Source organism: Lichenostomus cassidix, unplaced genomic scaffold (assembly GCF_008360975.1).
Source record: "Lichenostomus cassidix isolate B80296 unplaced genomic scaffold, HeHo_3.0 HiC_scaffold_35, whole genome shotgun sequence".
NCBI classification, from domain to species: domain Eukaryota; kingdom Metazoa; phylum Chordata; class Aves; order Passeriformes; family Meliphagidae; genus Lichenostomus; species Lichenostomus cassidix.
This window is the reverse complement of record NW_028147256.1, coordinates 111,571-137,653: the sequence shown is the minus strand read 5'-3', so window position 1 is coordinate 137,653 and position 26,083 is coordinate 111,571. Positions and strand designations below refer to the sequence as shown.

The 26,083-nt window shown below is 61.4% G+C and overlaps 3 protein-coding genes and 1 long non-coding RNA gene across 11 annotated transcripts in view; 2 read left to right on the top strand and 2 right to left on the bottom strand.

Annotated features, from left to right (window-relative positions):
• LOC146423959 (uncharacterized) overlaps window positions 1–6,599 on the top strand; it is a 72,727-nt gene extending 66,128 nt beyond the window's left edge. Inside the window, exons 10-16 of the mRNA XM_085044000.1 lie at window positions 775–1,011; window positions 1,057–1,141; window positions 1,689–2,191; window positions 3,147–3,244; window positions 4,654–4,697; window positions 4,881–4,946; window positions 6,246–6,599. Coding sequence (XP_084900126.1) covers window positions 775–1,011; window positions 1,057–1,141; window positions 1,689–2,191; window positions 3,147–3,244; window positions 4,654–4,697; window positions 4,881–4,946; window positions 6,246–6,335 — 1,123 coding nt within the window. The 3' untranslated portion in view covers window positions 6,336–6,599. The remainder of the gene's footprint in view (window positions 1–774; window positions 1,012–1,056; window positions 1,142–1,688; window positions 2,192–3,146; window positions 3,245–4,653; window positions 4,698–4,880; window positions 4,947–6,245) is intronic.
• Window positions 6,600–10,755: 4,156 nt separating this feature from the next.
• LOC146423958 (uncharacterized) lies at window positions 10,756–11,349 on the top strand. The gene is made up of 3 exons (XR_014847177.1): window positions 10,756–10,839; window positions 10,880–11,179; window positions 11,283–11,349. It is a non-coding gene; the product is annotated as an uncharacterized LOC146423958 (long non-coding RNA).
• LOC146423957 (dystrophia myotonica WD repeat-containing protein-like) lies at window positions 10,877–16,696 on the bottom strand. 8 transcript variants are annotated; one of them, XR_014847175.1, is made up of 7 exons: window positions 16,249–16,695; window positions 15,022–15,207; window positions 12,881–14,002; window positions 11,463–11,517; window positions 11,304–11,333; window positions 11,108–11,170; window positions 10,877–10,909 (listed from the first exon to the last, which is right to left on the bottom strand). XR_014847175.1 is itself a non-coding variant. In XM_085044075.1 (6 exons), the coding sequence occupies exons 1-4, from the start codon at window positions 16,579–16,581 to the stop codon at window positions 11,470–11,472; spliced, it is 1,689 nt and encodes a 562-aa protein (XP_084900201.1). In that variant the 5' UTR covers window positions 16,582–16,695; the 3' UTR covers window positions 11,067–11,170; window positions 11,304–11,333; window positions 11,463–11,469. The 8 variants fall into 8 exon arrangements, 7 of the variants coding, with proteins under 7 accessions (XP_084900201.1, XP_084900202.1, XP_084900204.1 ...); XM_085044075.1 differs by lacking the exon at window positions 10,877–10,909 and having other exon boundaries at window positions 11,067–11,170; XM_085044082.1 differs by lacking the exons at window positions 10,877–10,909; window positions 11,108–11,170 and adding an exon at window positions 11,346–11,366 and having other exon boundaries at window positions 11,293–11,312; window positions 11,454–11,517; window positions 16,249–16,696.
• A 567-nt stretch (window positions 16,697–17,263) lies between these two features.
• The window catches only part of LOC146423956 (symplekin-like), a 38,407-nt gene continuing 29,587 nt past the window's right edge, over window positions 17,264–26,083 (bottom strand). The window contains exons 22-27 of the mRNA XM_085043969.1: window positions 25,952–26,053; window positions 23,617–23,804; window positions 21,443–21,619; window positions 19,866–19,943; window positions 18,585–18,809; window positions 17,264–17,473 (exon numbers count right to left, since the gene is read on the bottom strand). Of these exons, the coding sequence (XP_084900095.1) occupies window positions 17,312–17,473; window positions 18,585–18,809; window positions 19,866–19,943; window positions 21,443–21,619; window positions 23,617–23,804; window positions 25,952–26,053 (932 nt within the window). The 3' untranslated portion in view covers window positions 17,264–17,311. The remainder of the gene's footprint in view (window positions 17,474–18,584; window positions 18,810–19,865; window positions 19,944–21,442; window positions 21,620–23,616; window positions 23,805–25,951; window positions 26,054–26,083) is intronic.

Genomic DNA, 26,083 nt, shown 5'->3' with positions numbered 1-26,083 from the left:
CGGGGACAGTGGGGATAATGGGGACACCGGGGACAGTGGGAACAGCGGGGACAGTGGGGACAGTGGGGATAATGGGGACAGTGGGGACAATGGGGACAGTGGGGACAGTGGGAATGGGGGGGACAGTGGGGATAATGGGGACACCGAGTGAGTCTGGGGACACCAGGGACAGTGGGGACAGTGGGGACAGTGGGGACAATGGGGACAATGCGGACAGTCGGGACAATGGGGACAATGAGGTGGACAGTGAGGACAATGAGGTGGAACAATAGGGACAATGGGGACAATGGGGTGGACAATGGGGACAATAGGGTGGACAATGGGGACAACGCGGTGGCCAGTGGGGACAATGGCAATGGTGGCGACATACGGGGTGGGATGTCCCCTGATGGGGAGGTGGGATGTCCCCTGATGGGAAGATGTCCCCTGATGGTGGGATGTCCCCTGATGGGAAGATGTCCCCTGATGGTGGGATGTCCCCTGATGGTGGGATGTCCCCTGATGGTGGCATGTCCCCTGATGAGGGAGGGGATGTCCCCTGATGGTGGCATGTCCCCAGATGGTTGGATGTCCCCTGATGGTGGGATGTCCCCTGATGGGGAGATGTCCCCTGATGAGTGGGATGTCCCCTGATGGTGGGATGTCCCCTGATGGGTGGGATGTCCCCTGATGAGGGAGGGGATGTCCCCTGATGGTGGCATGTCCCCAGATGGTTGGATGTCCCCTGATGGTGGGATGTCCCCAGGTGTGACCCCCCCGTGCCCCCGGTTTTAGGGAGGAAGAGGAAGAGGATGATGAAGATGAGGAGTGGGACCAGGAAGTGGCCATGGAGCTGGAGGGGGAGTGGGCGACCCCCCCCGAGTCGGGGAGCCCCCCCGGCACGGCCACCCCCCCGCCCGCCCACACCCCTCCCCAAAAAGCGCCCCCCGAACTCACGGGACCGACCCCCCCCCAAAAACCGCCCCCCACCCCCCGGAGGGAACCCCACCCCCCGAAAAGGACCCCGGAAAAGATCCCTCCCCCACCCTCCCCGCCCCCAGGAGCCCCCTGAGGCAGAGCCCCCGAAGGAGCCCCCCCGAGGACGGAGCCCCCCCCGGGCCGTGCAGCCCCCCCGCGCACGGAGCCCCCCCGGGAACCGCCGGTAGGTGGGGGAGGGGCTGGGGGGGTCCCGGGGCGGGTGGGGGGAGGGGAAGGAAGGGGGGTTTCCCGGTGGGGAGGGGTCGGGAATCCCGGAATTGCGGTGGGGTTCGGGAATCCCGGGGGTCAGTGTCCGGTCCAGGGGAATCCCGGGAATCCCGAGGGACAGTGTCCGATCTGGGGAATCCCGGGGGTCACTGTCCGGTCCGGGGGAATCCCGGGAATCCCGAGGGACAGTGTCCGGTCCGGGGAAACCCAGGGGTCAGTGTCCGGTCCAGGGGAATCCCGGGAATTCCAGGGGTCACTGCCCGGTCCGGGGGAATCCCGGGAATCCCGAGGGACAGTGTCCGGTCCAGAGGAATCCCGGGAATTCCAGGGGTCACTGTCCGGTCTGGGACAATCCCGAGGGTCAGTGTCCGGTCTGGGGAATCCCGGGGGTCAGTTTCCGGTCCGGGAGAATCCCGGGACAATCCCGGGGGTCACTGTCCGGTCCGGCGGGCTCCCGATCCCCGGTGCTCTCGGGGGTTCACATGCAGACGCGGTTCCCGCAGGTGACGGCGGCGGTTCCGGTGTCGGTCCCGGTGTCAGTCCCGGTGTCAGTCCCGGCTGTCCCGGTGTCGGTCCCGGTGTCGGTCCCGGCCGTTCCGGTGTCGGTTCCGGTATCAGTCCCGGCCGTTCCAGTGTCAGTCCCGGTGTCAGTCCCGGCGGTCCCGGTGTCAGTCCCGGTGTCGGTTCCGGCTGTCCCGGTGTCGGTCCCGGTGTCAGTCCCGGCTGTCCCACTGTCAGTCCCGGTGTCGGTCCCGGCTGTCCCATTGTCGGTCCCGGTGTCGGTTCCGGCTGTCCCGGCGGCTGTCCCGGCGGTCTCGGCGGTGCCTGTCCTTGTCCCGGTGCCTGGCCCGGCGCCTGACCTGGTTCCGGTGCCTGGCCCGGTGCCGGTGCCGGTTCCGGTGTCGCTGCCGGAGCTCCGGGACGCGCTGGCCAAGGAGCGGCGCGAGCGAGAGGAGCTGGAGAGAGAGATCGGCAAGCTGCGGGCGGCGGGACAGGGGCTGGCCAGGTACGGGGACAGCGAGGGGACAGTGGGACAGGGGCTGGCCAGGTACGGGGACAGCGCGGGGACAGCGAGGGGACACTGCGGGGACAGCGGGACAGGGGCTGGCCAGGTACGGGGACAGCGAGGGGACAGTGGGGACACTGCGGGGACAGCGGGACAGGGGCTGGCCAGGTACGGGGACAGCGAGGGGACAGTGGGGACAGTGGGGACAGGGGCTGGCCAGGTACGGGGACAGCGTGGGGACAGTGGGGACACTGCGGGGACAGCGGGACAGGGGCTGGCCAGGTACGGGGACAGCGGGGACACTGTGGGGACAGTGGGGACGGGGCTGGCCAGGTACGGGGACAGCGTGGGGACAGTGGGGACACTGCGGGGACAGGGGCTGGCCAGGTACGGGGACAGCGAGGGGACAGCAGGACAGGGGCTGGCCAGGTACGGGGACAGTGGGGACACTGCGGGGACAGCAGGACAGGGGCTGGCCAGGTACGGGGACAGCGGGGGAACAGCGGGGAGGGTGGCAGGGACAGCGGGACAGGGAGGGGACAGCAGGGACCCTGCGGGGACAGCGGGACAGGGGCTGGCCCGGTACGGGGACAGCGGCGACAGCGGGGACAGCGTGGGTAAGCGGGACCGGGGAGGGGACAGCGGAGAGGGGACCGCGGGGAGAGGGAGGGGACAGCCGGACCGGGGAGGGGACAGCGGGGACAGAGGAGAAGCCACAGGAGCGGGTGGGGACACTGTGCGGGTGGCACTGAGTGCCCGGGGGTGACAGCAGGGACCCTGAGGTGACACCGGGGTGGCAGTCAGTACCGGGGAGGTGACACCAGTGTCCCCAAACACCGGGGGGACAATGACCCCGCGGCCATCGGGCAGGGGAACGGGGGGGCTTTGGGGATCCGGGGTTGTCCCCAAGTGTCCCCAAGTGTCCCCAGGTGTCCCCAGCTGTCACCTCCCCCAGGCGCCTGCAGGAGGCCGAAAGTCGCAATTCGGAACTGGAAGAGAAACTGCGGCGACTGCAGAGTGACCCTGCGGGGCCAGGGCCGCCCCCCGCCCCGGGTGAGGACCCCTCCCCAAATATCCAAAATATCCTAAAATAAACCCAAAATCACACTGACCCTGCGGGGCCAGGGCCGCCCCCCGCCCCGGGTGAGGACCCCTCCCCAAATATCCAAAATATCCTAAAATAAACCCAAAATCACACTGACCCTGCGGGGCCAGGGCCGCCCCCCGCCCCGGGTGAGGACCCCTCCCCAAAATATCCTAAAATATCCCAAAATAACCCAAAATCACACTGACCCTGCGGGGCCAGGGCCGCCCCCCGCCCCGGGTGAGGACCCCTCCCCAAAATATCCTAAAATAAACCCAAAATAATCCTGACCCTGCGGGGCCAGGGCCGCCCCCCGCCCGGGGTGAGGACCCCTCCCCAAAATATCCCAAAATATCCCAAAATATCACAAAATCACCCTGCGGGGCCAGGGCCGCCCCCCGCCCCGGGTGAGGACCCCTCCCCAAATAACCCAAAATATCCCAAAATATAACCCAAAATATCCCAAATAACCCCAAAATATCCCAAATATCCTAAAATAAACCCAAAATATCCCAAAATAACCCCAAAATAACCCAAAATAACCCCAAAATATCCCAAAATATCCCAAAATCACACTGACCCTGCGGGGCCAGGGCCGCCCCCCGCCCCGGGTGAGGACCCCTCCCCAAAATATCCCAAAATATCCCAAAATATCCCAAAATCACCCTGCGGGGCCAGGGCCGCCCCCCGCCCGGGGTGAGGACCCCTCCCCAAAATATCCCAAAATATCCTAAAATATCCCCAAAATAACCCCAAAATAATCCCAAAATAACCCCAAATAACCCAAATCAGCCCAAAATAACCCAAATAATGCAAAATATCCCAAATAACCCAAAATAACCCAAAATATCCCAAATAACCCCAAAATAACCCCAAAATCCCCCTGAGCCCTCCCAGGCCAGGACAGCTCCCTCCCCAAAATCCCCAAAATAATCCTGAACCTCCCCAAAATGACTCCAAAATCCCCCTGACCCCCCCAGGGGGTCTCACCCCCTCCCCAAAATATTTGGGGGGGAGGACAGGACATTGCCCCCTCCCCAAATTTCGGGGTGGGGCTAAACCTCCAAAGGGGGTCACCCCAAAAATTTGGGGAGGGGTCTAATCCTGACCTCCCCCTCCCCAAATTTCGGGGTGGGGCTGAACCTCCAAAGGGGGGTCACCCCAAAATTTTGGGGAGGGGTCCAGCCCTGACCTCCCCCTCCCCAAATTTCGGGGTGGGGTTAAACCTCCAAAGGGGGTCACCCCAAAAATTTGGGGAGGGGTCCAGCCCTGACCTCCCCCTCCCCAAATTTTGGGGTTAAACCTCCAAAGGGGGTCACCCCAATAATTTGGGGAGGGGTCCAGCCCTGACCTCCCCCTCCCCAAATTTCCCCCGCAGGAGGCGTGGAGCAGCCCCCCCCCATCGCCGCCCCCCCCGCCGAGGTAAGAGCGGTTTTTGGGGTTTTTTTGGGTGATTTTGGGGGTTTTTTGGGATTTTTTTTTTTGGTTTTGGGTTGATTTGCAGGTTTTTTTGGAGTTTTTGGGGTTTTTTTGGGTTTTTTGGGGGTTTTTTTGGGGTTTTTTTGGGGTTTTTTTTGGGGCTGACGCTCTGTGCTCTCTCCGCAGCCCTCGCGGCTTTTCCGCTCCCCCCTGGGGCTGCCACTGTCCCGTCACCTGCTGCTGTGGGCTCGGGTACGTGGGGCTGTCACCGTGTCACCTGTGTCACTGTCACTGTCACCTGTGCCACCCCCTGCCATCCCCCTGCCATCCCCGGCACTGCCACTGTCACCCATTGTCACCTACTGTCACCCACTGTCACCTCCTGCCATCCCCTGTGATTGACACTGCCACCCACTGTCACCTCCTGCCATCCCCTGCCACTCACTGCCACTGTCCCGTCACCTGCTGCTGTGGGCTCGGGTACGTGGGGCTGTCACTGTCACCTGTGTCACCTCCTGTCACCCCCTGCCACCCCCCTGCCACCTCCTGCCATCCCCTGTGATTGACACTGCCGCCCACTGTCACTCACTGCCACTGTCCCGTCACCTGCTGCTGTGGGCTCGGGTACGTGGGGCTGTCACTGTCACCTGGGTCACCTGTGCCATCCCCTGCCATCCCTGGCACTGCCACTGTCACCTCCTGTCACCCACTGTCACCTACTGCCACCCCTGCCATACCCCTGTGACTGACACTGACATCAACTGCCACCCACTGTCACCCACTGTCACCTACTGTCACCCCCTGCCATTGCCACTGCTGCCACTGCCACTGTCACCTGTCACCTCCTGCCACTGCCATTGTGACAATGCCATCCCTGCCACCTCCTCCCCTGCCATTGTCACCTCCTGCCACCTCTGCCACCTCCTGCCACCTGCTGTCACTGCCACCCCCTGCCATCGCCACCACTGCCACCCCCTGGCATCGCCACCCTGTCACTGTCACCTCCTGCCACCACTGCCACCCCCTGCCATCGCCACCGTTGCCACCCTGGCTGTGTCCCCAGGGCCACCCCTGCCATTGCCACCACTCCCACCCCCTGTCACTGTCACCCCCTGCCACTGCCACCCTGTCACTGCCACCCTGTGTCATTGTCACCCCTGGCACTGCCACTGCCACCCTGTCCGTGTCCCCAGCGCCATCCCTGCCACTGCCACCCTGGCCATGTCCCCAGAGCCACCTCCTGGGCTGGGGACAGTCACGGCTGTGTCACCCCTGGCGCTGCCACCAGCGCTGGCATTGTCACCTGCGGGGCTTTGTCACCTCCCGGGGACAGTGCCACCCGCAGGGACAGTGCCACCCGTGGGGCTTTGTCACCTCGCAGGGACAATGCCACCCCCGGGACAGTGCCACTCCCGGGACAGTGCCACCCCCGTGTCCCTCTGTCCCTCCCGTGTCCCCAGCAGCGCGCGGCGGGCGGAGCCACCGCGGGGCGGGGTTTGGCGACAAGGTGACAAGGTGACAATGGCAGGCTGACGGTGTCGCTGTCCCCAGGTGCCACACCCGGGTGCCACCAAGGATTGTCTGCTGCTGTGCGCCGCCGGCCTGCGACCCCCGCCCGGGACCCCCGGGAGTCCCCCGTGACTCGGGTGTCACCAGGGTGTCACCAGGGTGTCACCAGGGTGTCACCGAGATGTCACCAAAGTGTCACCAGGGTGTCACCAAGGTGTCACCGAGACGTCACCGAGATGTCACCGAGATGTCACCTCCTTTCTTGCACTTGACCTCCACGGGGGGGGACTTGGATAGAGACCCCTCCCCAAAAAATCACCGGAAATTCCCCAAAATCACTTGAAATTCCCCCAAAATATCACCGAAATTCCCAAAAATCACTGGAAAATCCCCCAAAATCACCAGAAATTCCCAAAATCACCGAAAATTCCACAAAAATATCACCTGAAATCCCCAAAAAATCCACCGGAATTCCCCCAAAATCACCTGAAATTCCAAAAAAAATCACCGGAAAATCCTCCAAAAAATCACCTGAAAATTCCACCAAAATATCACCGAAATTCCCCCAAAAATCACCGAAATTCCCCCAAAAAATCACTGGAAATTCCCAGAAAATATCACCGAAAATCCCCAAAATCACCTGAAATTCCCAAAAAAAATCACCCGAAAATCACCCAAAAATCACCGGAACATCCCCAAAAAATCACCGGAAATTCCCCAAAATCACTTGAAATTCCCCCAAAATATCACCGAAATTCCCCCAAAATATCACCGAAATTCCCCCAAAAATATCACTGAAATCCCCCCAGAAAATCACCGGAAATCCCCCAAAAATCACCTGAAATTCCCAAAAAAAATCACCGGAAAATCCTCCAAAAATCACCTGAAATTCCCAAAAAAAATCACCCGAAAATCACCCAAAAATCACCGGAACATCCCCAAAAATATCACCGGAAATTCCCCAAAATCACTTGAAATTCCCCCAAAATATCACCGAAATTCCCCCAAAAATATCACTGAAATCCCCCCAGAAAATCACCGGAAAATCCCAAAAAAATCACAGGAAAATCCCCCAAAAAATCACCGGAAAATCCCCCAAAAATATCACCGAAAATCCCAAAAGTCGCCGAAAATTCCCCCAAAAAATCACCGGAAATTCCCCAAAAATCACCTGAAATTCCCAAAAAAAATCACCCAAAAATCACCAGAACATCCCCAAAAAATCACCGGAAAATCCAAAAAAAAAATCACCGGAAATCTCAAAAATATCACCGAAAATTCCCCAAAAATATCACCTGAAATCCCCAAAAAATCACAGGAAATCCCCCAAAATCACCTGAAAATTCCCCAAAAAAATCACCGAAAATTCCGCCAAAAAATCACAGAAAATAAGAAAAAAAATCACCTGAAATTCCAAAAAAAATCACCTGAAATTCCCAAAAAATCACCGGAAAATCCCCAGAAATTCCCGCAAAAAATTCCAAAAAATCACCAGAAAATCCCCAAAAAATCACCGAAAAATTCCCCAAAAAATCACAGGAAATCTCCCAAAAAAAAAATCACCGGAAAATCCCCAAAATCATCGAAAATTCTCCCAAAAAATCACCTGAAATTCCCGCAAAAAATCACTGGAAAATCCCAAAAAATCACCAGAAAAACCTCAAAAAATCACCAGAAATCCAAAAAAAATCACCGGAAAATCCCCCAAAAAATCACCGAAATCCTTAAAAAATCACCGGAAATTCCCAAAATATCACCGAAAATTCAAAAAAAAAATCACCGAAAATTCCCCCAAAAAATCAGCGAAAAATCCCCAAAATCACAGGAAATCCCCAAAAAATCACAGGAAATTCCCAAAAAAATCACCAGAAATTCCCCAAAAAAATCCCAAAAAATCACAGAAAAATCCCCCAAAAAATCACCAGAAATTCCCAAAAATATCGCCTGAAAATCCCCAAAAATCACCAGAAATTCCCTAAAAAATCACCGAAAAATCCCCCAAAATCACCAAAAAAATCCCCAAAATCACCAGAAATTCACCTAAAAAATCCCCAAAAATCCCAAAAAATCCCCAACCCCTCACCGCGCCCCCTCCCCAACCCGCCCACTCCCACCCCAATTTGGGGAGGGGTCTCCGCGCTGCCCCCATGACCTTCCCCGAGGGGCAGCGGCGCGCGACCCTCCCCAAAAAACAGACCCCAAAACCCCCCCGCGCCCCTCCCACCGTCCCCCGCTAGTAATTTATTTGTAGGGACGTTTGCACTGAAGCCCCCTCCCCTTATTTATACCCCCCCGCCCCGGGGGCGACCCTTCCCCAAATTCACCTTTCTGGGGATCGCCCCCTCCCCAAATTCATCCTCCCGGGGGTCGGAATGGACCTTCCCTGGGGTCGCCCCCTCCCCAAATTCACCCTCCCGAGGGTCTTTCCCGCCAATTTCCGACCCTTTCGGGGGTCTTTCCTCCTCATTTCCACCCCCCGGTTGTCGCCCCCTCCCCAAATTCACCCTGCCGGGGGTCTTTCCTCCTCAAATTCACCCTGCCGGGGGTCGGAATGGACCTTCCCGGGGGTCTTTCCTCCCCAAATTCACCCTGCCGGGGGTCGGAATGGACCTTCCCGGGGTCGCCCCCTCCCCAAATTGACCCTTCCGGGGGTCTTTCCTCCCCATTTCCACCCCCCGGTTGTCGCCCCCTCCCCAAATTGACCCTTCCGGGGGTCTTTCCCGCCAATTTCCGCCCCCCGGTTGTCATCCCCTCCCCAAATTCCCCCCCCCGGTTGTCGCCCCCTCCCCAAACTGACCCTCCCGGGGGTCTTTCCTCCCCAAATTCCCCCTCGGTTGTCGCTCCCTCCCCAAATTCACCCTCCCGGGGGTCTTTCCCGCCAATTTCCGACCCTCTTGGGGGTCTTCCCTCCCCAAATTGACCCTTCCGGGGTCTTTCCCGCCAATTCCCGCCCCCCGATTGTCACCCCCTCCCCAAATTGACCCTTCCCGGGGTCGCCCCCTCCCCAAATTGACCCTTCCGGGGGTCTTTCCCGCCATTCCGCCCCCCCGGTTGTCACCCCCTCCCCAAATTGATCCCTCCCGGGGGTCTTTCCCGCCAATTTCCGACCCTTCCGGGGGTCTTCCCTCCCCAAATTGACCCTTCCCGGGATCTTTCCTCCCCAAATTGACCCTTCCCGGGATCTTTCCTCCCCAAATTGACCCTTCCGGGGATCGCCCCCTCCCCAAATTCACCCTTCCGGGGGTCTTTCCTCCCCAAATTGACCCTTCCGGGGGTCTTTCCTCCTCATTTCCACCCCCCGGTTGTCGCCCCCTCCCCAAATTGACCCTCCCGGGGGTCTTTCCCGCCAATTTCCGACCCTCCCGGGGGTCTTCCCTCCCCAAATTGACCCTTCCGGGGATCGCCCCCTCCCCAAATTCACCCTTCCCGGGATCTTTCCTCCCCAAATTGACCCTTCCGGGGGTCTTTCCTCCTCATTTCCACCCCCCGGTTGTCGCCCCCTCCCCAAATTGACCCTTCCGGGGTCTTTCCCGCCAATTTCCGCCCCCGGTTGTCACCCCCTCCCCAAATTCCCCCCGGTTGTCGCCCCTCCCCAAATTGACCTTTCGGGGTCTTTCCCGCCAATTTCCGACCCTTCCGGGGGTCTTTCCTCCCCAGATTGACCATCCCGGGGGTCTTTCCCGCCAATTCCGCCCCCCCCCGATTGTCGCCCCCTCCCCAAATTGACCCTTCCGGTTGTCGCCCCCTCCCCAAATTCCCCCCGGTTGTGACACTCTCGGGGGACAGGACAATAAAGTTGTGTTGCTGCCACCGCCGGGTCCCCAGATTGTCCCTTTTTTGTCCCCAAGTTGTCCCTCGGTGACCCCAAAGTGTCCCCAGTGCCACCCCTTGTGTCCCCAAAGTGTCCCTAGTGCCACCCCTTGTGTCCCCAAAGTGTCCCCAGTGCCACCCGGTGTGTCCCCAAAGTGTCCCTATGGCCACCCGGTGTGTCCCCAAAGTGTCCCCAGTGCCACCCCTGTGTCCCCAATGCCATCCCTTGTGTCCCCAAACTGTCCCCAGTGCCACCCGGTGTGTCCCCGAACTGTCCCCAGTGCCATCCCTATGTCCCCAGACTGTCCCCAGTGCCACCCGGCGTGTCCCTGAGTCCCCAGTGCCACCTGTGTCCCCAAACTGTCCCCAGTGCCACCCAGCGTGTCCCCAAACTGTCCCCAAGTGCCATCCAGCATGTCCCCGTTGTCCCCAAACTGTCCCCAAGTGCCACCCGCAGCGTCTCCCGCCCCTCCGCTCGCCCCGCCCACTGTCCCCTCGCTGTCCCCTCGGTGTCACTCGAAGTGCCAAAAAAGTCTCTTTAGTATAAATAAGGGGGGGAGGGGCGCGGTGGCCCCGCGGGGACAATAAAGTGACGAAGGCACGGCGGTGCCACCCTGGGGACAGAGGGGACAGCGGTGGCACCGCCCGCGGGGACAGCGCCGGGGGCTCAGTAGTGCGGGTGACACCGCGGGTGACACTGCAGGGTGACACCGCAGGGTGACACGGGGACACCGTGGGGTGACATGGGGACACCGCAGGGTGACACCGCAGGGTGACAGGGGAGGCCCTGGGGGGACACAGGTGACCCCGAGGGTGACACCCGCAGGTGACAAATGACTCGGGAGGTGACACAGGTGTCCCGGCAGGTGACACAGGTGACCCGGGAGGTGACACAGGTGTCCTGGCGGGTGACACAGGTGACACAGGAGAGCCAACAGGTGACACAGGTGGCCTAGGAGGTGTCACAAGTGTCCCAGCAGGTGACAGAGATGACCCGGGAGGTGACACAGATGACCCGCCAGGTGACACAGGTGACACAGCGGGTGACACAGGTGTCCTAGGAGGTGTCACAAGTGTCCTGGAGGGTGACAGAGGTGGCCTGGGAGGTAACCCAGGTGACATGGTGGGTGACACAGGTCCCAGAGATGACATGGCAGGTGACACAGGTCACACAGATGACCCCAGCAGGTGATCCAGGTGACACAGGTGACATGGCAGGTGACACAGCTGGCCTAGGAGGTGTCACAAGTGTCCTGGAGGCTGACAGAGATGACCCAGTAGGTGACACAGGTGACCCAGGTGACACGGCAGGTGACCCAGGTGACATGGCAGGTGACACGGCGGGTGACACAGGTCCCAGAGGTGACCTGGGAGGTGACCCAGCGGGTGACACAGGTGACACAGGTGACATGGCAGGTGATCCAGGTGACGACACGGCAGGTGACACAGGTGACAGCTACACCACGGTGCCACTCGGGGAGCCACCGTTCTGCGAGGACAGTCCCTGCGGGGGGAGGGGACACGGTGACGTCACAGAGGCCACACCCCCCCAAAGCCCCGCCCATCCCCAAAATCCCCGATTTGTCCCCTCAGGGTCCCCAAATTGTCCCTCGGATGTCCCCAGACTGATGGGGATGTCATTGGGGACATGAGAATGTCCCGACAGACCATTGTGACAGAGTCCTGGTGCTGCTGGGAACCCCAAATCCCCCGAAAATGCCCCAAATCCTCCCAAAACAACCCCAAATCCCCCCGAAAATGACCCAAATTTCCCCAAAAATAACCCAAATCCCCCCAAAAATGCCCCAAATCCCCCCTAAAATACCCCAAATCCCCCTGAAACAACAAATTCCCAAAATACCCCAAGTCCCCAAAATACCCCAAGTAATCCCCCAAAAACCTTCAATTCCCCCAATCATCCCAAATCCCGACAACACCCAAATCCTCCAAAAACCCAAAACCCCCTAAACCAGCCCAGATCCCCCAAACACCCCAAATCCCCCAAAACCACCCCAAATCCCCTCCCAGAAGCCCCCAGACTCACCGAGACCCCCAGGTTGTGCCCGGGGACAGCTGAGCCCCTCCTGGCAGCTGTGACCTTACAAACCTGCAGCTCCTGGGACCCCCAAAATCCCTCATAACCACCCAAATCCCCCGATAACCACCCCAAATCCCCCTAAACCACCCCAAATCCCCCCTAAACCACCCCAAATCCCCCTCCGCAGACTCACCGAGACCCCTGACCTGGCCCAGGTGCAGATGAGCTTCTCCTGGCAGCTGTGACCATACAAACCTGCAGCTCCTGGGACCCCCAAAATCCTCCTAAACCACCCCAAATCCCTAAACCACCCCGTCCTCAGGACCCCCAAATCCCCCTCCCCAGACACCCGAGACCCCGGGCGCCCAGGTGCAGATGAGCCTCTCCTGGCAGCTGTGACCACACAAACCTGTGGCTCCTGGGACCCCCAAAACCCTGATAACCACCCCAAATCTATCACACCCCCAAATCCCCTAAACCACCCCAAATCCCCTCCCAGACTCACCGGGACCCCAGGCATGCCCAGGTGCAGACGAGCTTCTCCTGGCAGGCGGTGACGATGCAATCCTGCTCCTCCTCAGACCCCCAAACACATCCCAGACACCCCAAATCCCCCTAAACCACCCCAAATCCCTCCAGGACCCCCAAATCCCCCTCCCCAGACTCACCGAGACCCCCAGCCTGGCCCAGGTGCAGATGAGCTTCTCCCGGCAGCTGTGACCATACAAACCTGCAGCTCCTGGGACCCCCAAAATCCTCCTAAAACACCCCAAATCCTAAACCACCCCAAATCCCCTAAACCACCCCAAATCCCCCTCCCCAGACTCACCGAGACCCCCGGGCGCGCCCAGGTGCAGATGAGCCCCTCCTGGCAGGCGGTGACGATGCAATCCTCCAGGAAGAGCAGCACCGTCAGCCTCTCCTGCGCGATCTTCTTGCACACCAGCGGCTCCAGCAGCGGCACCTCGTGCAGCCGGGGACACAGCGCTGTCCCCAACACCTTGGCCATGTCCAGCGACCCCCGCGACCCGCCGGGACCACCCCCGGGGGGTTTGTCACCCCCGCCGCCGCCTCGGCTGATGTTGCCCAGGCTGTGGTAACGCTTGTGCTCCTTGTCGGGGTTGTCGCGCAGGGTGAGGGTGGCGAACCGCGCCGGCGCCGGGGGGAGGCGGGGTGACATTTGGGGACATCCGGCGGGCTGGGGGAGGCTGTTGGAGCGGGACAGGGAGCGCGGCAAGCCCGGGGTCGGGGCGGGGGGCTCGGGGCGGGCGCGGGGAGGGGGTGGCCGAGGGTCCAGCACGTCCTCGGTGAGATCCCACAGGCAGAACTGAGTGTCCTGGCCGGCCGAGCCGAAGCGGTAGGTGACGCTCGGGGGGTTGGAGGTGTCCTGGGCGGTGTCACCGTCGCTGTCACCGTCACCCCCGTCGGGAGGAGGCGTGAAGGGGTCGAAGGCAACGGCGTTGACCCACGACTTGTGGCCGTGGCCTCGAGCCACCACCCGGCCCTCGGCGAATGACCACACGGTGACGAGGTCATCCTCACCCCCGGTGACAACGTAACGACCGTCGGGGCTCCAACAGACGCACAGAAGACCCCCGAAGTAACTCCTCATCATGCCCTGCAGCAGCATGGAGGAGAAGTGGAACACCCGCAGCACTCCGTCCTGGCTGACGCAGGCCAGCGAGCGACCGTCCGGCGAGAAGGCGAACTCGTTCAGGGGTCCCGAGCCCACCGCCCACTTCAGCAGGGGGTTCCTGGGGGTCTTGCTCTTGCAGGAGAAGACCCTGAAGCCCTCGCCCTGGGTGACAAGGGTGTACTGGGGGGTGGTGGCACCGCAGGGCTGCTCCGAGTCGTACAGGTAGAGGTGGCCGCTGGCGTGGGAGGCGAGGAAGAGGCGCTCGGTGTCCGGGAGCCACTTGACCAGGGTGACCTTGGACTTGTCGATGAGGCGCTGCGGGGTGGGGGGGAAAGGGTTAATGGGGTGGGGAGGGGGTGGGAGGAAAATGGGGGTTTGGGTGGGAAAATGGGGAGTCTGGGGGGAAATGGGGAGTTTGGGAGAAAATGGGAGTTTGGGGGAAAATGGGGATTTGGGGGAAAAGCGGGGAGTTTGGGGAAAATTGGGGATTGGGGAAAATGGGGAGTTTGGGGGTAAAAATGGGGAGTTTGGGGGTGTTTGGGGGTGTAAAATGGGGAGTTTGGGGGGAAAATGAGGAGTTTGGGGAAAAATGGGGAGTTTGGGGGGAAAAATGGGGAGTTTGGGGGGAAATGGGAGTTTGGGGGAATAAATGGGGAGTTTGGGGAGAAAATGGGACATTTTGGGGACACAAATGGGGATGGTTTTGGGGACACAAACTGTGACATTTGAGGACACAAATGAGGATGGTTTTGGGGACACAAACTGTGCCATTTGGGGCAGAAATGGGAGTGGTTTTGGGGCAAAAATGGGACATTTGAGGACACAAATGGGGATGGTTTTGGGGACAAAAATGGGACATTTGAGGACACAAATGGGGATGGTTTTGGGGCAAAAATGGGAACTTTGAGGGCAGAAATGGGACATTTTGGGACAAAATGGGGATAGTTTTGGGGGCAGAAATGGGGATGGTTTTGGGGACACAAACTGCAACATTTGGGGATACAAATGAGGATGGTTTTGGGGACACAAATGGGGATGGTTTTGGGGACAGAAACTGTGCCATTTGAGGACACAAATGAGGATGGTTTTGGGGACACAAACTGACATTTGGGGACACAAATGGGGATGGTTTTGGGGCAAAAATGGGACATTTGGAGCAGAAACGGGGATGGTTTTGGGGACACAAACTGTGACATTTGGGGACACAAACGGGGATGGTTTTTGGCGCAGAAACGGCGATGGTTTTGGGGCCAAAAACGGGAACTTCGCGGGCAGAAAGGAGCCATTTGGGGCCACAATGACATCCCTCAGCAGTGTCCCCGGTGTCCCCTCACCTCCTCGTTGAAGAGGCGGCTGGCGCTGTCCTTCTTGGCCAGGTCCAGGTACTGCACCTGGCCGGCCGAGAAGCCCACCAGCAGCGCCAGCGTCTCGGCGCCCGCCGTGAACTGGTTGAAGTCGTGGCAGGTGGGCTGTGTCCCCTTGTACACCCGCTTGTCGATGGGCCGCTGCAGGTCCAGGCTCTGCGGGGACACGGGGACACTGGCATTGTCACCGGCACTGTCACTGTCACCAGTGTGGGCGGTGGCACTGGTATGGGTGACATTGGGGTGTCACCCCCAGAGCTCCCCGAGGACTCTGTGTCCACCTCAGGTCATCAGTGGGGCTGGTCAGAGGGTCCTGGGGTCACTGTCACCAACCCTGGGGTCATTGTCACCAACCCTGGGTTCACTGTCACTGGCATTGTCATTGTCAATGACGTTGGGGTGTCACCCCCAGAGCTCCCCGAGGACTCTGTGTCCACCTCAGGTCATCAGTGGGGCTGGTCAGAGGGTGCTGAGGGTTCTGGGGTCACTGTCACCAGCCCTGGGGTCACTGTCACTGCACTGGGGTCATTGTCACCAATCCTGGGGTCACTGGCACTGCCCTGGGGTCACTGTCACCGCACTAGGGTCACTGTCACTGCCCTGGGGTCACTGTCACTGTCCTGGGGTCATTGTCACCAACCCTGGGGTCACTGTCACTGTCACTGGCATTGTCATTGTTACCAGCATGGGCACTGGCATTGGCAGGGGATGTCACCCCCAGAGCTTCCCAGGGACTGTGTCCACCCTGGGGCATCACTGGGGCTGTCCAGAGGGTCCTGGGGTCACTGTCACCAGGCTGGGGTCATTGTCCCCAACCCTGGGGTCATTGTCACCATCCCTGGAGTCACTGTCACCAGGCTGGCGTCATTGTCACCACCCCTGGGGTCACTGTCACTGCCCTGGGATCACTATCACCCCTCACGCCCCCAGACCCCTCAGGCCCCCAGAGCCCTCACTGACCCCTCACGCCCCCAGACCCTCACTGAACCCTCACGCCCCCAGACCGTCCTCGGCCCCTCACGCCCCCTCAGACCCCTCACGCCCCCAGACCCTCACTGACCCCTCGACGTGGCCCCGCCCCAGGCCTCACTGACCCTCACGCCCCAGACCCTCACCCCCTCGCCCCCTCACTGACCCCTCACGCCCCCAGATCCCCCAGACCCCTCAGGCCCCTCACGCCCCCGTTCCCGCCGTTACCCTGCGGCTGCCGCGCCCCCCGGCTCCAGCCCCTCCGTAGAAGTGCAGCTCCCGGCCGAGGTTGCAGCACACTCGGCTGCGCTCCGCAGGCCCCCCGGGCGGGCTGCGGCTCCGCGCCAGCCGCACCATGGACAGCCGGACGGGCGGCAGCGCCCCGGGGCCCGGCGGGGCGGGCCCGGCCGGGGAAGGCCCTGAGGCGGCGGCGGCCGAGGCGGCGGAGGCGGCGGGGCCCAGCAGGCGGTAGGAGCCCTCGCGGGTGCGGAAGCGGCTCTTGAGCTCCGGAGGAGCCGCGGGAGCCTCGGCCGGGCCCGGAGCCGCCGCCGCCGCCGCCATGGCCGCCGGGAGCCGCGTCAGGCCCGGGCGGGAGCTCGTCAGGCTCGGCAGGCCCGGGCGGGAGCGGCGGCCGCCATGGCGGCGCTGAGTCACCGGAGCGCGCCCGCCCTCAGCGGAGGCCACGCCCACGAGGGGCGGGAGAGCCAATCAGCGTGCGAGAAGGGGTGGGACACGCCCACGGCGGGCAGAGGCGGTGACCGCCTGAGGGGAGGCCACGCCCCCATTGGGGTAAGCCACGCCCCCAAACACAGAAACCACGCCCCAAACGAGAGACCACGCCCCCGATTGATTTAAACCACGCCCCCTTACCAGAGACCCCGCCCCAAAACAGAGGCCACGCCCCTGATTGATTAATCCCGCCCCAAAGCAGAGACCACGCCCCCTATTTAAGCCCCGCCCCCAAAATGCAAAAGCCACGCCCCGTTTATCAGAAACCCCGCCCCAAAAGAGAGGCCACGCCCCCAGCCGATCAAACCCCGCCCCAAACACGGAGGCCACGCCCACAATAGGCAACAAGACCCCAAAAATGTGGAGGCCACGCCCCAATAGACCAAAACCACGCCCACAAATGCATATATGGGTCAGGCCACGCCCACCCCAAGCCCCACCCCCTAATCTGCATACCCAAGCCCCGCCCCCAATGCACCGAGAGACCCCCAAAACCACCAGATTTCACCCCAAATCTGCTCCCAGGTGTTTATTGTCCCCCCGGGGGGCTCGGGCTGTCCCCTCAGCCCTCGGCGGGGCCGGGGGGGACATCGGGGACAGCGGCGGGGGGGACATCGGGGCTCTGCGTGCCGGGGGGGGGCGGCTCCGAGCAGGGGGGGCTGCCGGGGGGCGCCTCGGCCAGCTGGGGGGCGGCCGGGGGGGGCTCCGTGCCCGGGCGGGGGTCCTGGGGGAGACAGGGGGTGAGAGATGTGCCCCCACCCCAAAATGGGGAGTTTGGGGGTCCTGGGGGAGACAGGGGGGTGAGAGATGTGCCCCCACCCTGAAATGGGGGAGTTTGGGGTCCTGGGGGAGACAGGGGTTGGGGGTGGGGGCACACCCTGAAATGGGGTTTTGGGGTTCTGGGGGGTTGAGGGTCCTGGGGGAGACAGGGGTTAGGGGTGGGGCACACCCCAAAATGGGGGTTTGGGGGTCCTGGGGGGCAACAGGGGTTTGGGGTGGGGGGCTTACCCCAAAATGGGGGTTTGGGGGATTTTGGGGGTCCTGGGGGGTTAGGGTTGTGCCCCCTTCCCAAAATAGGCGGTTTGGGGGATTTTGGGGGTCATGGAGGGAGACAGGGGTTAGAGGTGGGGGGACACACACCCCAAAATGGGGGTTTGGGGGGATTTTTGGGGATCTGGGGGGATTTTGGGGGTCCTGGGGGAGACAGGGGGTTAGGGGTGGGGGCACACCCCAAAATGGGGGTTTGGGGGTCCTGGGGGTCCTGGGGAGTGACAGGGGGTTAGGGATGTCCCCCACCCCAAATGAGCCTCTCAGGGGGATTTTGGGGGGTCTGGAAGGGGGTTAGGGATGTCCCCCCACCCCAAAATGGGACACCCAGGGGGGTTTGGGGGTCCTGGGGGGGTTATGGGTGTGCCCCCACCCCAAAATGGGAGTCACTCAGAGTTTTGGGGTCTCCTCACCTTGGGGGTCTCCAGGGGGAAAGCAGGGGGGTTAGGGATGTCCCCCCACCCCAAAATGGGTCACTCAGGGAGGGATTTTGGGGGGTCCTGGGGGGTTTAGGATGTCCCCTCACCCCAAAATGAGCCTCTCAGGGGGGATTTTGGGGTCTCCAGGGGGGCAGCAGGGGGGGTTAGGATGTCCCTCCACCCCAAAATGAGCCTCTCAGGGGGGGATTTGGGGCTCTCCTCACCTTGGGGGTCTCCAGGGGGAAAGCAGGGGGGTCCCCCCACCCCAAAATGAGTCACTCAGGGGGGATTTGGGGGGTCTCCAGGAGGTTTAGGATGTCCCCCCACCCCAAAAGGAGCCCCTCAGGGGGGATTCTGGGGTCTCCTCACCTTGGGGGTCTCCAGGGGGGCGGCAGGGGGGGACACGTCGCCCCCCCCCGAGCTGTCCTCGTCCTCGGGGACGCTGATGAAGATGTTGGGGGGCTCCAGCTCTGCGCCCCCCAAATCCGGGGGGGCTTCCGAGGGGGAGGAGCCTGAGCTGAGCCCCCCGCCCGGGGCTGGGGGGGTCCCTTTGGCCTTGGGGTCCTCGTCACTGGGGCGTTTGGGGGGCTTGTCCTGCCGGGGGGGCACGGGGGGGACCCCGAATTCATCCTGGTGTCCCCAAAAGGGTCACCCTGAGACCCCCAACCCCGAATTGTCACCCCTCCTGGTGTCCTCAAGGGTCACCCTGAGACCCCCAGCCCCAAATTGGTGTCCCCAAAGGGTCTGGGGTCCCCCTGTCCCCAAATTGCCACCCCTCCTGGTGTCCCCAAGGGTCACCCTGAGACCCCCAGCCCCGAATTGGGGTCCCCAAGGGGTCTGGGGTCACCCTGAGACCCCCAAACCTGAATTGTCACCCCTCCTGGTGTCCCCAAAAGGTCTGGGGTCACCCTGTCCCCAAATTGCCAATCCTCCTTGTGTCCCCAAGGATCACCCTGAGACCCCCAGCCCTGAATTGTCACCCCTCCTGGTGTCCCCAAGGGTCACCCTGAGACCCCCAGCCCTGAATTGGTGTCCCCAAAGGGTCTGGGGTCCCCCTGTCCCCAAATTGCCACCCTTCCTGGTGTCCCCAAGGGGTCTGGGGTCACCCTGTCCCCAACTGCCACCCCTCCTGGTGTCCCCAAAGGTCTGGGGTCACCCTGTCCCATAGCCCGACCCCTCCTGGTGTCCCCAAGGGTCTGGGGTCACCCTGTCCCCAACTGCCACCCCTCCTGGTGTCCCCAAGGGGTCTGGCTCCCCCTGTCCCCAAATTGCCACCCCTCCTGGTGTCCCTAAAGGGTCTGGGGTCCTCCTGTCCCCAAAGCCCAACCCTGTCCCCAGATTGCCACCCATCGTGGTGTCCCCAAAGGGTCTGGGGTCCCCCTGTCCCCACAGCCCAACCCATCTGGGTGTCCCCAAGGGGTCTGGGGTCACCCTGTCCCCAGATTGCCACCCATCGTGGTGTCTCCAAGGGGTCTGAGGTCACCCTGTCCCCAAATTGTCACCCCTCCTGGTGTCCCCAAAGGGTCTGGGGTCCCCCTGTCCCCACCCCTCCAGGTGTCCCCAAGGGGCCTGGCTCCCCCTGTCCCCAGCTCTCCAGGTGTCCCCAAGGGGCCTGGCTCCCCCTGTCCCCAGCTGTCCAGGTGTCCCCACCTCTGCAGGTGTCCCCTCGGGCTCGTGACGCGTGGTGGCCTCCAGGATGGCCATGGTGGACAGAGGGATGTGAGCTTGCTGTGGGGGGAGGAGGTGACACCGGGGGGTCAGAGTGTCCTGGGGTGTCACCTGTCTGTCCCCAAGGAGGGTCACACCGCCCTGGGGGTGTCCCCTGTCCCCACGGTCAGACCACCCAAGGTCAGTCCCCTGTCCCCAAGGTCAGTTCCCAGGGCTGTCCCCTGTCCCGAAGCTGTCCCCTGTCCCCCTGCAGTGTCCCCAAGACTGTCCCCTGTCCCCAGGCTGTCACCTGGTGGCTCAGCAGAGGCTCGCGCAGCTCAGGGTCACACTGCCCATGGTGTGTCCCCCGTCCCCACAGTCAGTCCCCTGTCCCCACGGTCCGTTCCCAGGGCTGTCCCCCATCCCCAGTGGATGTCCCCAAGGCTGTCCCCGTGGTGTCACCTGGTGGGGGGTCAGTGCCCGCACGTGGCTCAGCAGAGGCTCACTGAGCTCAGGGTCACACTGCCTACGGTCAGTCCCCTGTCCCCATGGTCAGTCCCCTGTCCCCACGGTCAGTCCCCTGTCCCCAGCGATGGTCAGACCACCCAAGGGCTGTCCCCAAGGCTGTCCCCTGTCCCCAGCGATGGTCAGACCACCCAAGGGCTGTCCCCAAGGCTGTCCCCTGTCCCCGTGGTGTCACCTGGTGAGGGGTCAGTGCCCGCACGTGGCTCAGCAGAGGCTCGCTGAGCTCAGTGTCACACTGCCCATGGTCAGTCCCCTGTCCCCAGGGCTGTCCCCTGTCCCCATGGTGTCACCTGGTGTGGGGTCAGTGCCCGCACGTGGCTCAGCAGAGGCTCAGGGTCACACTGCCCACGGTCAGTCCCCTGTCCCCACGGTCAGTTCCCAGGGCTGTCCCCCATCCCCTGGGCTGTCCCCTGTCCCCTGTCCCCGTGGTGTCACCTGGTGAGGGGTCAGTGCCCGCACGTGGCTCAGCAGAGGCTCACTGAGCTCAGTGTCACACTGCCCATGGTCAGTCCCCTGTCCCCACAGTCAGTCCCCTGTCACCAGGGATGGTGAGACCACCCAAGGGCTGTCCCCAAGGCTGTCCCCGTGGTGTCACCTGGTGGGGGGTCAGTGCCCGCACGTGGCTCAGCAGAGGCTCACGCAGCTCAGGGTCACACTGCCCACAGTCAGTCCCCTGTCCCCTGGGGTGTCCCCAGGCTGTCCCCTGTCCCCTGGGGTGTCCCCTGTCCCCTGTCCCCGTGGTGTCACCTGGTGGGGGGTCAGTGCCCGCACGTGGCTCAGCAGAGGCTCACTGAGCTCAGTGTCACATCTCCCATGGTCAGTCCCCTGTCCCCACGGTCAGTTCCCAGGGCTGTCCCCCATCCCCTGGGCTGTCCCCTGTCCCCTGTCCCCGTGGTGTCACCTGGTGAGGGGTCAGTGCCCGCACGTGGCTCAGCAGAGGCTCGCTGAGCTCAGTGTCACACTGCCCATGGTCAGTCCCCTGTCCCCACGGTCAGTTCCCAGGGCTGTCCCCCATCCCCTGGGGTGTCCCCTGTCCCCTGTCCCCGTGGTGTCACCTGGTGAGGGGTCAGTGCCCGCACGTGGCTCAGCAGAGGCTCGCGCAGCTCAGGACACTTGTCGAACACGGCGGCCAGCTGGGGAGGAGGAAGCTGCAGAACCACCTGGAACGACTGAGGCTTCGTGCGCTGGCAGCACTTGATGAACCCTTCCCACACCTTGGGGTACTTCCACACCTGGGGGGACACACCTGGGGTCACTGGGGACACCTGGGGACAGGTATGGGGTGGAGGGGACGCTGTGGCTTCGTGCGCTGGCAGCACTTGATGAACCCTTCCCACACCTTGGGGTACTTCCACACCTGGGGACAGGTATGGGGACAGGTATGGGGTCTGTGGGAACACCTAGGGACACCTGGGGACAGGTATGGGGTGGAGGGGACACTGAGGCTTCGTGCGCTGGCAGCACTTGATGAACCCTTCCCACACCTTGGGGTACTTCCACACCTGGGGACAGGTATGGGGTCAGTGGGGACACCTGGGGACACCTGGGGACAGGTATGGGGTGGAGGGGAACAACTGGGTACGGGTATGGGGTCATTGGGAACACCTGGGGACAGGTATGGGGTCAGTGGGGACACCTGGGGACACCTGGGGACAGGTATGGGGTGGAGGGGAACAACTGGGTACGGGTATGGGGTCATTGGGAACACCTGGGGACAGGTATGGGGTCAGTGGGGACACCTGGGGACACCTGGGGACAGGTATGGGGTGGAGGGGAACAACTGGGTACGGGTATGGGGTCATTGGGAACACCTGGGGACAGGTATGGGGTCAGTGGGGACACCTGGGGACACCTGGGGACAGGTATGGGATGGAGTGAATCATCTGGGGACAGGTATAGGGTCACTGGGGACACCTGGGGACAGGTATGGGGTCACTGGGGACACCTGGGGACAGGTATGGGGCTGGGGGGACACCTGGGGACAGGTATGGGGTGGAGGGGACGCTGTGGCTTCGTGCGCTGGCAGCACATGATGAACCCTTCCCACACCTTGGGGTACTTCCACACCTGGGGGGACACACCTGGGGTCACTGGGGACACCTGGGGACACCTGGGGACAGGTATGGGATGGAGGGGAACAACTGGGGACAGGTATGGGATGGAGTGGAACACCTGGGTACAGGTATGGGGTCATTGGGAACACCTGGGGACAGGTATGGGGTCAGTGGGGACACCTGGGGACAGGTATGGGGTGGAGTGGAACACCTGGGGACAGGTATGGGGTCACTGGGGACACCTGGGGATACCTGGGGACAGGTATGGGGTCAGGTATGGAGCTGGGGGGACACCTGGGGACAGGTATGGGGACACCTGGGGACAGGTATGGGATGGAGCGGAACAGCTGGGGACAGGCATGGGGTCAGTGGGGACACCTGGGGACAGATATGGGGTCAGTGGGGACACCTGGGGACAGGTACGGGGACAGTGGGGCTGGCAGGGACCTCTCCTGGTCCCACATCCCCAATTCTGGAAGGGATTCGAGGTGAATTCTGGGGCAATTTTGGGGAAATTGGAGATGAATTTTGGCAGAATCCTGAAGGATTTTTGAGGGGATCTTGGGAGGATTTTGGGGCCATTTTTTGGGTATTTTTGGGGTATTTTGGGGCTGCAGACCTGCTTCATGATGAGCCTGGAGAGGATGTTCATGGTGAAGCCACCCAGCCGGGGGTACATGGTGTCCCCAAATCCCCAGTTTTGGGGCCACTTTTGGGCAGATTTTGGGCTATTTTTGCAGCGATTTTTGGGCAGATTTTGGGGTATTTTTGTGGGGATTTTTGGGCAGATTTTGGGGTATTTTGGGGCTGCAGACCTGCTTCATGATGAGCCTGGAGAGGATGCTCATGATGAAGCCACCCAGCCGGGGGAACATGGTGTCCCCAAATCCCCAATTTTGGGGACATTTTTGGGGCGATTTTTGGTGGAATCTCGTGGGGATTTTTAGGCAGATTTTGGGTTATTTTGGGGCTGCAGACCTGCTTCATGATGAGCCTGGAGAGGATGTTCATGGTGAAGCCCCCCAGCCGGGGGTACATGGTGTCCCCAAATCCCCAGTTTTGGGGCCATTTTTGGGGCAGATTTTTGCGGGATTTCAATGGGATTTTAGGTGGATTTTTGGGGTATTTTTGTGGGGATTTTAGGGTATTTTTTGGGGTATTTTGGGGCTGCAGACCTGCTTCATGATGAGCCGGGAGAGGATGTTCATGACGAAGCCCCCCAGCCGGGGGTACATGGTCAGAGCCTGGATCACGGTGCGCATCAGCAGCATCGGCAGAGGACTTTGCTCCATCAGCTGCTGCATCACCACGGCCAGAACCTCCGAGGTGTACACGTTGCGCTCGGCAAAACACAGGTTGGTGGCTGGAAAGGCACTGGGAGTTACTGGGAGGCACTGGGAGGCACTGGGAGACGTATTTGGGGGCACTGGGAGTGACTGGGAGGCACTAAAGGGCACTAAAAAGGCACTAAAAGGGCACTAAAAGGGCATCTGGGGGCACTGGGAGGCATTGGGAGTGACTGGGAGGCACTGGGAGAGGTATCTGGGGGCACTGGGAGTTACTGGGAGGCACTGGGAGGAGTTTGGGAGGGACTGGGAGGGACTGGGAGGCACTAAAAGGGCACTAAAAGGGCATCTGGGGGCACTGGGAGGCATTGAGAGTGACTGGGAGGCACTGGGAGAGGTATCTGGGGGTACTGGGAGGGACAGGGAGGAGATTGGGAGGGACTGGGAGGCACTGGGAGTTACTGGGAGGCACTGGGATGGACTGGGAGGCACCGGGAGGGACTGGGAGGGACTGGGAAGGACTGGGAGGCACTGGAAGTCACTAAAGGACACCAAAAGGGCACTAAAAAGGGCACTAAATGGGTATTTGGGGACACTGGGATGGACTGCGAGTGACTGGGAGGCACTGGGAGGAGATTGGGAGGCACTGGGAGGCACTGGAATGGACTGGGAGGAGCTGCATCACCACCACCAGCACCTCCGAGATGTACATGTTGCGCTCGGCAAAACACAGGTTGGTGGCTGGAAAGGCACTGGGAGTTACTGGGATGGACTGGGATGGACTGGGAGAGGTATTTGGGGGCACTGGGAGGCACTGGGAGGGACTTGGAAGCACTAAAAGGGCACTAAAGGGGTATTTAGAGGCACCAAAATGGTTATCTGGGGACACTGGGAGTGACTGAGATGGACTGGGAGGAGATTGGGAAGGACTGGGAGGCACTGGGAAGGACTGGGATGGACTGGGAGGCACTGGGAGGAGCTGCATCACCACGGCCAGAACCTCCGAGGTGTAGACGTTGCGCTCGGCAAAACACAGGTTGGTGGCTGGAAAGGCACTGGGAGTTACTGGGAGGCACTGGGAGAGGTATCTGGGGGCATTGGGAGGAACTGGGAGGCACTGGGAGAGGTATTTGTGGGCACTGGGAGGGACTGGGAGGTACTAAAGGGCACTAAAAAGGCACTAAAAGGGCACTAAAAGGGTATCTGGGGGCACTGGGAGGCATTGAGAGTGACTGGGAGGCACTGGGATGGACTGGGAGACACTGGGAGGCACTGGGAGAGGTATCTGGGGGCACTGGGAGGGACTGGGAGGAGATTGGGAGGCACTGGGAGGCACTGGGAAGGACTGGGAGGCACTGGAAGTCACTAAAGGGCACTAAAAGGGCACTAAAAAGGCATTAAAGGGGCATTTGGAGGCACCAAAATGGGTATTTGGGGACACTGGGAGTGACTGGGAGGCACTGGGAGGGCCTGGGAGTGACTGGGATGGACTGGGAGGAGACTGGAAGGGACTGGGAGGCACTGGGAGAGTATTTGGGGGCACTGGGAGGCACTAAAAGGGCACTAAAAAGGCACTAAAGGGGAATTTGGGGACACTGGGAGGGACTGCGAGTGACTGGGAGGGACTGGGAGGCACTGGAAGGGACTGGGATGGACTGGGAGGCACTGGGAGGGACTGGGAGGCACTGGGAGGGACTGGGAGGGACTAAATGGGTATTCGGGTGTCCCTGTCACCCCCTGTCACTGTCCCTGTCACCTTTGATGATGGATTTCATGTCACACTTGGAGCTGTCGATGGACAGGAGATCCCTGTGTCCCTCTGTCCCCACTGTGTCCCTGTCACCCCTAGGTGTTCCTGGGTGTCCCATGTCACACTGGGTGTCCCTGTCCCCACAGGGTGTCCCTGTCACCTTTGATGATGGATTTCATGTCACACTTGGAGCTGTCGATGGACAGGAAGCTCTGTGTCCCTCTGTCCCCACTGTGTCCCTGTCACCCCTGGGTGTCCCATGTCCCCCCATGTCCCTGTGTCCCCTGGGTGTCCCCTGTCCCCCCAGGGTGTCCCTGTCACCTTTGATGATGGATTTCATGTCACCCTTGGAGCTGTCGATGGACAGGAGGCTCTGTGTCCCTCTGTCCCCACTGTGTCCCTGTCACCCCTGGGTGTCCCTGGGTGTCCCTGTGTCACCCTGGGTGTCCCTGTCCCCCAGGGTGTCCCTGTCACCTTTGATGATGGATTTCATGTCACACTTGGAGCTGTCGATGTTGTGCAGAGCGATCAGGAGCTCCCCTGGGTTCAGAGGGGACACTGCCGAGGTGCCATCGCCTGTGGGGACAGTGACAGGGGACAGTGACA

Coding starts and splice junctions, on each gene's coding strand:
- LOC146423957 (XM_085044076.1), bottom strand. CDS start 16,581: ATGGCGGCGGCGGCGGCGGCTCCGGGCCCGGCCGAGGCTCCCGCGGCT. Junction 14,003..15,021: donor GCCGCCTCTTCAACGAGGAG/GTGAGGGGACAC, acceptor CCCACCCCGCAG/CGCCTCATCGACAAGTCCAA. Junction 11,518..12,880: donor GGGCGCGCCCGGGGGTCTCG/GTGAGTCTGGGG, acceptor CTCCCCCCGCAG/GGACTGTCCTCGCAGAACGG.